At 44.2% G+C, this 12,066-nt stretch overlaps 1 protein-coding gene across 1 annotated transcript; it reads right to left on the minus strand.

Annotated features, from left to right (window-relative positions):
• Positions 1 to 1,584: 1,584 nt before the first annotated feature.
• Positions 1,585 to 9,112, minus strand: LOC140913614 (carbohydrate sulfotransferase 9). The gene is made up of 2 exons (XM_073350340.1): positions 8,935 to 9,112; positions 1,585 to 2,429 (listed from the first exon to the last, which is right to left on the minus strand). The coding sequence occupies exons 1-2, from the start codon at positions 9,110 to 9,112 to the stop codon at positions 1,585 to 1,587; spliced, it is 1,023 nt and encodes a 340-aa protein (XP_073206441.1).
• Between the last annotated feature and the right edge of the window lie 2,954 nt (positions 9,113 to 12,066).

Below are 12,066 nucleotides of genomic sequence, written 5' to 3' on the forward strand. Positions count from 1 at the left end.
CCTGTTGTCATAGAGCAGCTACACGGGAGACCTTACAACGGCACAGCTGCAGCGGTACAGCTGTGCTGCTGTAAGGTCTGTAGTGCAGACATAGCCTAAGTCTGTGGATTTCCCATTGTCCAATACAATGACCCATGCTTTGAAGATAGCACTTTCTGAGATACTCCATTGTCATAATAGCACTGGTCCATTTCTCAGAGTCATACCTCTTAAAGTTAGTGTAATGCAGACCTTCTGGGGCTCAAATACCCATGAGAACATGTTCAACACTTTGCTGTGGGGTTTCACATTTCCTCGTGATGTCATAGTGAATGTTACAGAGTAGAAACGTTCCAATGAATGTCCAAATGTCCTTCTGCTGGTGGGGAGAGGGGGTGCTTGTTGTTGGTATTGCTTTTTTTATTTGCTTTGTTTTGTCCCTTGGGTTTTTTTAGAATAAAGTTAACAACCTCCTGGAAAGACACTTTCTCAGTAGCATTGTTGTTTTCCCTGAATGTGGCCCTTCTTTTATTTGCTAGAATGACACTACAGAATGGCTCAGAATGCAAACGCTTGTCTCTGTGGGCTGAGACCAACTGTTCCAGGGGATTGGAAGCAAACATCACATTCGTGTTATTATGCAGCAAGTCCACCTGCTGGGCAGAAGTGTAAGAACAGTTTATAAGTAGGTGTGTCCCTGTGTTCCCTGCAGGTGCCCCCATCTGCAGATTATAATGTCCTTCATTGTGTCTGTGCGTCTGGGAAATATGGTCAATGGTGCACCCTTTTCCATGCCTGAGATGGGTCAATACCACCCTTTTATAGCTTGCCAAGTGCCTTATACTTGTATAATCTAGAATGATTTTCCTGGTCACTTCTCTAGGAGAGAGGAGTTGGTTGGAGTTTTCATTCTGGATCAGACCATGGGCCAGATTCTGGTTCCAGCTACGACAGTGCAAAGAGTCTTCAAAGCTGCTGCACACTTTTTAGCTGAGCATTCCTATGACCAGGAGTGGGGGGAACCCAAGCTAGCACAATGCCAGCTTTGCTGCATCTACGCCAAATCGTTCCAACACCCACAAAGGTAGGGGAATTGATGGGGGTATGGTGAGAGCGCTGCTGTACTCTGGCAATTTCCAGAAGTGAATTTAGTGATGATTCTGTTTGGTGCACTGCACCTTTACATGTAAGACATCTGCCTGCGTGCCTGCCTGCCTGCTAGAGAATTCCCGTTGGAGGCTCCTACGTGGTTAGGGACACACACGCTGCTTTGTATTTTTTTATTAATTGAAAATCAAAACAATCTAGACTCAAAGTGGACACTCTGAAACATCTGTGCATGGAAAGACCATATTCCCCATCCTTCACCCCCATCATGCCAACGGACTCTGTAAATTTCCAATACATTCAAGGCAATCAGATCAGCAGAAGGAAAATATCATACAGGTGCAATGTTTCTCACATTGATTCAATAGAGGAGTGTGTACAACAAATAGCTTCATGAGCTACAAAACAATAAGTGCTTGACTGCTACCATCAACCACCTGTAATCATCTGTGTAGACAAGTTCATGTGATTTTGTAAGAATAAAAATGTCCCTCGTGTTCATACTGTATCAGTCTCGTAAAGGTTCATTTTCAAATCATAAGGATAGTTAAACAAAGTAAAATCCATCTGGTACAGCTTCTTGATCTTTTGAATTTGCTCTGCGCTCAGCTTTCTGAGATATTCGAGGGTGATATCATCACTAGTACGTTTCTCTGAGTCATACTTCTTAAAGTTAGGGTAGTGCATATCCTCTGGGGCTCCAATGTTCCTGAGAACATGTTCAGAATCTTGCTCCAAGGTCTCAAACTTCCCCATGATGTCATAGTGAATGTTGCAAGGATCACAGAGTAGAAACATTGGTTTCCAGTGAACATCCAAAAGTTCTTGGTTTTTTGTCAGAATAAAGTTAACAAACTCCTGGAAAGTCACCTTTTCAGTCGAATTTTTGTTTTTCCTGCACATGGCCTTGATCTCATTTGCCAAAGTGATACTATAGTATGGCTCAGAGTGCAGAAGTTTGTCTCTGTAAGCTGAAACCAACCGTTCCAGGGGATCTCTGGTGAACATCACTTTGGTGTAACTGGTCAGCAATTTCGCCTGATAGTCAGAAGGGTAAGAACTCAGCCTCTTTATCAGTGGGGTTTGGTGGATGAGATCATAGTGGACTTCATTAGCCTTTCTGCTCAGGTTCATTGTGAGGAGAAGGATGATTCTCTTCCAATTGGAGCAGCCCACCTTGGGCACCTCACAGTAGATGAACTTGTGATTATGCTCCACAAAGATCTGTCTTGCAACCGTATGTTTCAGTTTGCTTTGTGAATGAGAAAGGTTGTTCATCAGGCAGGTGGAGTTCAGAGTGTCTTTGCGATAGACTTGACCCATCAGCCAATCTTCCTTAGGAACTGAAAGAGAAGATGTGTGCAAGAAAGGAAGATAAACTATCAGTGTAAAGTAATTTTGCGGAATTCTCTTTTCATTCAGGAAATCATAGAACTAAAATTGCAGCTCAGGAGTAACATGAATCTCTAGTTCACTGTCACTTGTCTGCACTATTATAGGCATGCAACACAAGCTACCGTGATTATTAAAAGGCTTGTTAGAAGGAGAATCTGGGAAATGAATGGCAGGAGCAATATTCTTAGGGCGAATCCTGCCATGCATCTTCAAACACTTAGCTTCAGTGGCAAATGTGGCTTTTTGTGGCATTCTCTTCCCTACTCATGCCACAATAACTAAGAATCTGTCAGGCCAAGCCCCTCAGATATTTTATTTGTATTATTTGTACATGCACCCTCATTGTGCTACTTATTTTATATACTCCAAAAAGATGGTCACTGTTCCAAGAAACAAAAAATCCTTGTATTTATATATTCTTTACTTACTCATCATTTTTGTTTGCCACTTGTAGAATACCCCAGAAAGAAGACTTCCAAGAATGAAAATTAGGACAAGAAAAATGAACACCTTCTGGAGCACCTTGTCCACCATGTTTTCCCAGGAAAGAGAAGGATGTGGCCTTAGTGTAGGAAATCTGTCTTCCTAGCTTCAAGAAAATGAGAGACAGTTTATTATATGACTTTTGCTACAAAAATATCACATGCTACAAAGAGTATAAGAGGTCAGAGAGTCAGTGAGGTGCAGGAATGTGCTGTAGAAGGACATAAGAATGGCCCTACTGGGTCAGACCAAAGGTCCATCTAACCCAGTATCCTGTCTTCTGACAGTGGCCAATGCCAGGTGCCCCAGATGGAATGAACAGAACAGGTAATCATCAAGTGATCCATCCCCTGTCACCCATTCCCAGCTTCTGTCAAGCAGAGGCTAGGGACACCATTCCTGCCCATCCTGGCTATTAGTCTTTGATGGACCTATCCTCCATGAACTTATTTAGTTCTTTTTTGAACCCTGTTATGGTCTTGGCCTTCACAACATCCTCTGGCAAGGAGTTCCACAGGTTGACCATGCGTTGTGTGAAGAAATACTTCCTTTTATTTGTTTTAAACCTGCTGCCTATTAATTTCATTTGGTGACCCCTAGTTCTTGTGTTATGAGAAGTAGTAAACAACACTTCCTTATCTACTTTCTCTACACAAGTCATGGTTTTATAGACCTCAATCATATCTCCGTTTAGCCGTCTCTTTTCCAAGCTGAAAAGTCCCAGTCTTATTAATCTCTCCTCATATGGAAGCTGTTCCATACCTCTAATCATTTTTGTTGCCCTTTTCTGAACCTTTTCCAATTCCAATATATATATATAGGAATTGGAAAAGGTTCAGAAAAGGGCAACAAAAATTATTAGAAATATATATATATATATTTAATGTTTATTTAATTTAATGTTTATAAATGCAAAGTAATGCACATTGGAAAGCATCATCTATCTTCTGTCCTATTATCTATCCCTTTCTTAATTATTCCCAGCATTCTGTTCGCTTTTTTGACTGCCGCTGCACATTGAGTGGTATCCACACTATCCACAATCCACAATGACTCCAAGATCTCTTTCTTAAGTGGTAACAGCTAATTTAGACCCCATCATTTTATACGTATAGTTGTGTTTATGCTTTCCAATGTGCATTACTTTGCATTTATCAACATTAAATTTCATCTGCCATTTTATCGCCCAGTCACCCAGTTTTGTGAGATCCTTTTGTAGCTCTTCACGGTCTGCTTGGGTCTTAACTATCTTTAGTAATTTTGTACCATCTGCAAATTTTGCCACTTCACTGTTTACCCCTTTTTCCAGATCATTTATGAATATGTTGAATAGGACTGGTTCCAGAACAGACCCCTGCGGGACACCACTATTTACCTCTCTCCATTCTGAAAACTGACCATTTATACCTACCCTTTGTTTCCTATCTTTTAACCAGTTACCAATCCATGAGAGCACCTTCCCTCTTATCCCATAGCAGCTTACTTTGCGCAAAAGCCTTTGGTGAGGGACCTAGTCAAAGGCTTTCTGAAAATCTAAGTACACTATACCCCCTTGGTCCACATGCTTGTTGACCCCCTCAAAGAATTCTAGTAGATTGGTGACGCATGATTTTCCTTTACTAAAACCATGTTGACTCTTCCTCAACAAATTATGTTCATCTATATGTCTGACAATATTGTTCTTTATTATAGTTTTGTTGGGAACACTGGGGCATGGCCACTAGGTAACACGAGGGGATGGAAGACCACGAGTGTCGATGAAGCCCCCTCGCACTAGGCCCCGGTGTCCTTGCCCCTCCCCCTCCTGTCTGGAGGCACTCGCAGCAGCTCTGTGTGCTAGGCCCAAGTGTCCTTGGCCCCCCCGCCTGGAGGCACACACAGCAGTTATGCTGAGAATCTGCAACAGTATGTTGCAGAGTCAGACTGCCTGAAACTAAGCAAGGCCAAACAGGGGAGATATGGAAGAACAATGCTGAATAAAGCAGCTTTATGTATAGTTTAACAAATGATACAGAGAACTAGCTGGGAACTGGATTGGCTGGCTATATGGATACTTGGAGCAGCTTGCTATTGGATAAGTATGCTGGAAAAAAGGATGTATAAAAGCCTGTGTAACTTCCTGCTCTGTTGTGCAGGATTTGAGATTTTATTCTCCCTGTACCTTTTTGCAGCTGCAAATAAACTTTTCTGCTTCTCCACCCCGTTGTGATTATTGGGTGTAGCACACCGGGTAACGAACCACTCAAGCTGTTGTTCAGCCTCTCGGCACTGGGTGCCGGCAACAGTTTCAACCAGTTTGCCCTGAAATCAGGCTTACAGGCCTGTAATTGCCGGGATCACCTCTGGAGCCCTTTTTAAAAGTTGGCATCACATTAGCTATCCTCCAGACATCTGGTACAGAAGCTGATTTAAATGATAGGTTACAGACTACAGTTAGTAGTTCTGCAATTTCACATTTGAGTTCCTTCAGCACTCTTGGTGAATACCATCTGGTCCTGGTGACTTATTGCTGTTTAATTTATCAGTTTATTCCAAAACCTCCTCTAATGATACTTCAATCTGGAACAGTTCCTCAGATCTGTCACCTAATAAGAATGGCTCAGGTTTGGGAATCTCCCTCACATCCTCAGCCATGAAGACAGATGCAAAGAATTGTTAGTTTCTCCGCAATGGCCTTGTCGTCTTTGAGTGCTCCTTTAGCACCTCAATTGTCCAGTGGCCCCACTGGTTGTTTAGCCGGCTTCCTGCTTCTGATGCACTTAAAAAAAAATTGCTATTATTTTTTGAATCTTTGGCTAACTGTTCCTCAAATTCTTTTTTGGTCTTCCTAACTGTATTTTTATACTTCATTTGCCAGCGTTTATGCTCCTTTCTATTTTCCTCACTAGGATTTTACTTCCACTTTTTAAAGGATGCCTTTTTGCCTCTCATGGCTTCTTTTACTTTGTTGTTTAGCCACGGTGGCTCTTTTTTGGTTCTCTTACTATGTTTTCTAAGTTAAACCTCTATTATGGTGTCTTTAAAAAGTTTCCACGCAGCTCGCAGAGATTTCACTTTTGGCATTGCACCCTTTAATTTCTGTTTAACTAACCTCCTCGTTTTTGTGTACTTCCCCTTTCTGAAATTAAATGCTACAATGTTGGGCCGCTGTGGTGTTTTTCCTGCCACAGGGATGTTAAATTTAATTATATTATGGTCACTATTACCAAGCGGTCCAGCTATATGCACCTTTTGGACAAGATCCTGTGCTCCACTTAGGAATAAATCAAGACTTGCCCTCTCCTCTGGCGAGTTCCAAGACCAGCTGCTCCACAACACAGTCATCTAAGGTGTCAAGAAACTTTATCTCTGCATCCTGTCCTGAGGTGCCATGTACCCAGTCAATATGGGGATAATTGAAAGCCACCATTATTATTATTGAGTTTTTTATTTTAATAGCCTCTCTAATCTCCCTGAGCATTTCACAGTTACTATCACCATCCTGGTCAGGTTGTTGGTAATATATCCCTACCACTATATTCTTATTATTAGAGCATGGAATTTCTATCCATAGAGATTCTATGGTACAGTTTGATTCATTTACGATTTTTACTTCATTTGATTCTACCCTTTCTTTCACATATAATGCCACTCCCCCACCAGCATGACCTGGTGGCTAGTTATTCTAACCAATATATATTACCATATATATTTCTGTGACAAAAATACCTCATGAGCTGGTGTGCCAGGTCCAACCTCCCCTCCAGATGGCACGGACTTCCCCATCCCAAAGTAAATCTGGACCCACGCTCCCTCACACCTGCTGTATAGTCCATGCAGTGCTGGAAAGTTCCACATACACCGATGATGATCTTTGGCCATGTCTACATTACAAACTGTGGTCAAAACAAGTCAGTCAGGGTATAGCTGCTGCAGTTAGTATATCACTCATGTGCGTGCATACTTGGCTGCTTCCATTGGCACGTCGAATACTCACCAGGAATGCTTGTGTCAAAGCAAAGTGCGGTGCACCGGGGATAGGTACCTGAGTGTACCATCCATCATTCTCTGGTGAAAGCCCTTCTGGAGAATTTTCCCAATGTGTTGTGGGGCACATATGAGTCACGCAGGAGGGGCTGGGAGCAAGGGGTTAAGTTCCCAGCATGCAACTTTCTGCATCCCATAATGCCATCCCTATCCCATAATTTTTGCACCTCTTTTAAAAATCTCATAAACATATGAAGCTCTTATCGCTGTCGGCCATCTCTGACAAAATCATGAGCCCACACAGCTCTGCACTATTGTCAAGAACATTGCAAACAGAGGACAAATGATCCTCCAGTATTTGCAGAGGCCCAGGAAGTACCACAACAACGGCGGACATGACAATTTCTGTGATGATAGTTTTCTAATCAACATAGCAAAAAACAATTCAAGGTTATTGACATTCCTAGAGCAGCTGCAGACAGGGTAGCACCGCTTCTGGGCCTGAGGAGGAAATACTGATTGGTGGGATCATTTTGAAATGCAGATTTGGGATGATGAGCAGTGGCTGCAGGACTTTAGGAAGCACAAGCCCGCATTCCTGGATCTTTCTGCTGAGCTCACCCAGCAGAACGAGATCTGCACTCACTGCGGAGAAGTGAGTGGTGATCGCACAGTGGCTGCTTCCAGCACCGCATTGCTGCCAGTCAGTGAGAAATCATTTTGGTGTTGGAAAAGCCACAGTGGGGGGCCATTGTCATGCAACTGTGCAGGCCATGAATCATATCCTACTATGCAGGACTGTGACTCTCTGCAATGTGCAGGACAACATTGACGGATTTGCAGCTAAGTGGTTCCCAAACTGTTGTCGAGCAATAAATGATCTGCACATCCCTATTTCGGCACCAGCCCACCTTGTCAGAGAGTAAATCAACACAAAGGGCTACTTTTCCATGGTTATGCAAGTGTGGGTGGAGCACCAGGGATGCTTCACTGGTATCAACATTGCCTGGTCAAGGAGGGTGCACTGGCTACCTTGACAACTCAAGGATTCAACTACCGGCTTCACAGGGGCAGAACGACAGTTGAATCTGCTTTTGGGAGCTTGAAGGGATGCTGGCAGCATTTATTCACTAGATTAGATCTCAGTGAGAAAAATATCCCAATGGTTATAGCTGCCTCTTGTGTCCTGCATAATCTCTGTGAGGCAAAGGGTGAAAAGTTGCTGACAGGATGGAGGGGGAGCAGCTGTCTGCTGGCTTTGGACAGACTCAAGGGCCACTGGAAGAGTTCCACGTGGAAGTAGCTGCTGAGTGAGGCCTTGGAAGAGCACTTCAATGGTCTGCACAGTAACGTGCCATGCTGGACTGTGCTCTACCTGGCCCTGAAGCATTGGGCGTTGCTAGGAATTGTGTAGTGCTTGGTGTATATTTATGAATAGCACACTGTCTTTTAATGAACTTATGAATTATGCAGTGCTCACTGTACATTTATAATTGTTACACTGTGTTTGATACTCAACCTATGAGTTTTGTGGACCTGTACAATTACAAGTAGTGGGTGCTTTGAATAGCACTAGGCATTCTGCAGTATGTGTTATGAAGTAATAAAGATTAATTTATTTCCAATAAATAAAAATGGATTGCATATCCAAAACAATGCAAAAATAATGTGCAATTAAAAAACAAACTTATAAAATTAATTCACGGAACTCTACAATTAAAACAGTACAAAACATTCGTACCCATTTCAATCCATGCTGCCCAACATACCTGACCTGTGAGAGCCAGAGCTGGTGTAGCGAAGCAGAGGTTTTCTTTACTGTCCCCTGGTGTGGCGTGTTAGGGATAGGGCTGCAGCCCCTGATGCCATGTAGAATGTGGAGGGGAGTGAGGAGCTGCTGAAATGGAGTTCTCCATTGACCACAAAGGGAAGTGAGCTCCATTGAACCTGTAGGTCAACAAGAGTCTGCAGCATCTGGAACTGCTGCCTGAGAAGCCTCATTACATCCTGGTGCATCTCTCTCTCCTTCTTCTGCTGGGACACCTGGGCCTTTGTCCAGGCTGTCTGCTATATTCCAGGCCTTCTGTTCACAGTCCGATGCAGCACTGGCTTGCAGGATTTCAGTGAACATGTTCCTGCTAGTCTGCTTCTTTCTCCTCCTCGTTAGGGTCAGGTGTGCCATGGCTGTGGAGGGGGGCACCCCTCAAGGCCACAATGATAGCAGCTACGGATAAAACAGACAGGTGTATTATTGTATTTACAGTCACAGCAGTAAGCGAAAGATAAGTTAAATTTCAGAACTCCCTTCCCTTATTCACATTAAAAAAGACACACTTATTGACACTTCAGCATTGGAGTGCCGCTGCACAGCACTACCAAGAACAAGGAGGGGGCAGTAAATGAGGAGGGATTTATGCATAAAACACCACCATTTTCAGCCCCTCTTTCCATGGGTACGAGTACAGGGAATCGCACTGAATACTGGCATCATTTCCCACAGGCGGTGGTGATTTTAGCTGAGATCTCACTCCTGAGGGTAGCAAAGGCACAGAGAGCACAAATGCTGCTGGTATCGCAAACCTGCCCCAGCCCATATGCCGCTAGACTGTTTATTGTAATGATGCCACCGAAGTCATCAGGGAGTGGCCTGGGAAAGTGTCCCGCTGCAGAGGAAGAAATTAGGCAGCCATCCCTAGAAACCTTTGGGAGAGGATCACAGAGTACCTCCATGAAAGTTTCATTGAGATCTCTCAGGAGGATACAAGGGACATCATCACTATGTGCATAAACCAACTGCTCCATATGCCACCCCACCTGCCTAACGCTGCAGGAAACAGCTAATAATTCTACTTCTGTTTGTTGTATCGCTATGTCTGATCTTATGAGTAAAACAAAAAAAAGGAAATACCCATGTCCTGCTAACCTGGGGATGGGCCGGGTGCTATCTTCACATTTAAACCTTGCAAGGGAGAATGCATGCACACAGTTACCTGAGGTGCCTTCCCCTGCACTGGGCTCATCCGTGCTCAATTGGCAGGACTGTTCGTCCGCGATGGACTCTCGAATGGATCCTGGCTTGTGTTAGAGCTGGACCCCGCTGCCGCTTCTCCTCCTGTTCTTCCTGTGCCGCCTCCTCACTCCTCATGTCAGGGGGCTGTGTCTCGGACTCCTCGGAGGTATCCACAGTGCACTGCGGGGCGCTGGTGGGGTCTCCACCCAAGTATGGTGCACAGCCCATTGTAAAAGCAGCAGTCTGTGGCTCGATTCTGATTGTTGGCCTCCCTGGTCTTGTGGTATGCCTGGCACAGCTCCTTGGCTTTCACCTGGCACTGCTGCTGATCTCTGTCATACCCCTCTGCCTGCATCCACTGTGCAATCTTTTTGTAGATGTCCCCATTTCTACGACTGGTCTGGAGCTGTGCCCGAACAGCCTCTTCTCCCCACAGGCCCAGAGAGCCAGTACGTCCTGTCTACTCGAGGCAGGAGCACATCTAGAGCATATAGCCAGCATAGTCGGGCAGTTGCATACGTAACCCTTCTGCCAGGTGAAGTCAGCAGCAACAGGGGCCAGGTTCAATATCTTGGGGTCCCTCTGAACAGTACAGAACAGAACCGGCTCGTACCACCCAGTAACCTGGGAAACTAACCACCCCTCAGCACCTCTTGGAGGCAACACCTCCCCATCCAAAAGCACTGGGGCTGTGTATAACAAAAGAAAGCTTTTATTAAAAGGGAAAGGGAATCCAGCATTAATTTGGGAAAACACCACAGCCATGATTCAAAAGCACCGAATCATAAGCAAACAACTTCCCCGCACAGTATGTTGGGCAGTGTCCTTTGCCTCAGTTTTCCAACTCGCAGGGTAAAAGTCTGACAAACGAGTGTCCCTTTAACAGGCCACTCCCCTTCCTTCCAGGGCACCCCACTCATGGTTGGTTGTCCATGGTGAACAAAGACCCAGAGTCCAGAGGTGTGTTCACATGGGTTTACCTGAAGGGGGGCATCAAGCTGCCGCCACCTCTGCAACCGCTTCACTGCTCCTATTATCTCTGCCGCTGCCTCTGCCACCGCCTGCCTCCTGTGCCACAATTATCCCTCTTGCTGTAATCGCTGCTGGCCACTCACTGCCACTGCTGTGATGCCATGTTGTGATGCTCCACCACTGAGCCCAGTTCTTTGTGATTTCAGCTCTTACTGGTTTCACTGAGTAGCAGGGAACTTCTCTGTTGCTGCCTCTTCAACCTTGTTCAGCGTAACTCCGCCCCAACACAAGGTCTAACTTAGCCCCTGGACTTGCTTATCTGTGACTTCAGCTCTAGTGATCCCTGACCAGAACCCAGAGCTCTCAATTAAGTCCAGTCAGCTCTGTGTTTAAACACTGGAGAGGCAAGGGGAGGGGAGGGTCAAATGGTGTCAACAGTTTTTTAAACAGAGCCCACATCACCAGGTAACAACACCTGTCTCCACACTCTCTCTTTTTCGCTGGGATTTGGCATCCCCCCTTTGTTTAGCAAGTGAGGGTCGGTTTAGGTTGACATGCTAAGCACAGTCCTACTGCCCTTTATTCACAGTAAGGATAACAATATTTCATTACCCCTGCATTGAATAAAAATCTTATTAAAGATAATGTTACATGATTATAGAATTATAGATTGTAGAATTACAGGTTAAGAAAAGAGTGTCTGTACATCTGGGTACAGTGCTTAGATTATCCACAAACACAAAGTTTGTTTTAAAAGTCAAAAGAATACATAGATGAAGCCCCTAGACAACGCATTATGAGGACAGTAGAGGAAAACAACCAAAGTAAACCAACTCTGTATATTCCCCCCCAAAAAAGGGACTATTTATCGGTTTTTAAAGATAAGTACTACACTAGCAGACCAAAATATGATTGCCTCACTAATGTAAACTGCAGTACTTTGGATCATTACTGTAGAATACTGTAGTACTTTTTATAAGAATAGACTCATGCAATGAAATTATGAACTGGAGAATAAAGCTGGCAATTTACTGGCAAGTGAATCAAAGCAAATGGTACAACCAAGAATCACCTGTATGTACAGTTACATAACAAAGAATATCTTACAGATCCCTTTCAAAATAATGACATTTTCCCGACTTTCTATCAGAATC

Source organism: Lepidochelys kempii, chromosome 6 (assembly GCF_965140285.1).
Source record: "Lepidochelys kempii isolate rLepKem1 chromosome 6, rLepKem1.hap1, whole genome shotgun sequence".
NCBI classification, from domain to species: Eukaryota; Metazoa; Chordata; order Testudines; family Cheloniidae; genus Lepidochelys; species Lepidochelys kempii.

What these genes read in the sequence shown, in the direction of transcription:
- LOC140913614 (XM_073350340.1), bottom strand. Translation starts at nt 9,112, where the DNA reads ATGGCACACCTGACCCTAACGAGGAGGAGAAAGAAGCAGACTAGCAGG. An exon ending in AGAGAGAGATGCACCAGGAT is followed by an intron (nt 2,430 to 8,934) that starts GTAATGAGGCTT and finishes CTTCTCTTTCAG; the next exon opens with TTCCTAAGGAAGATTGGCTG.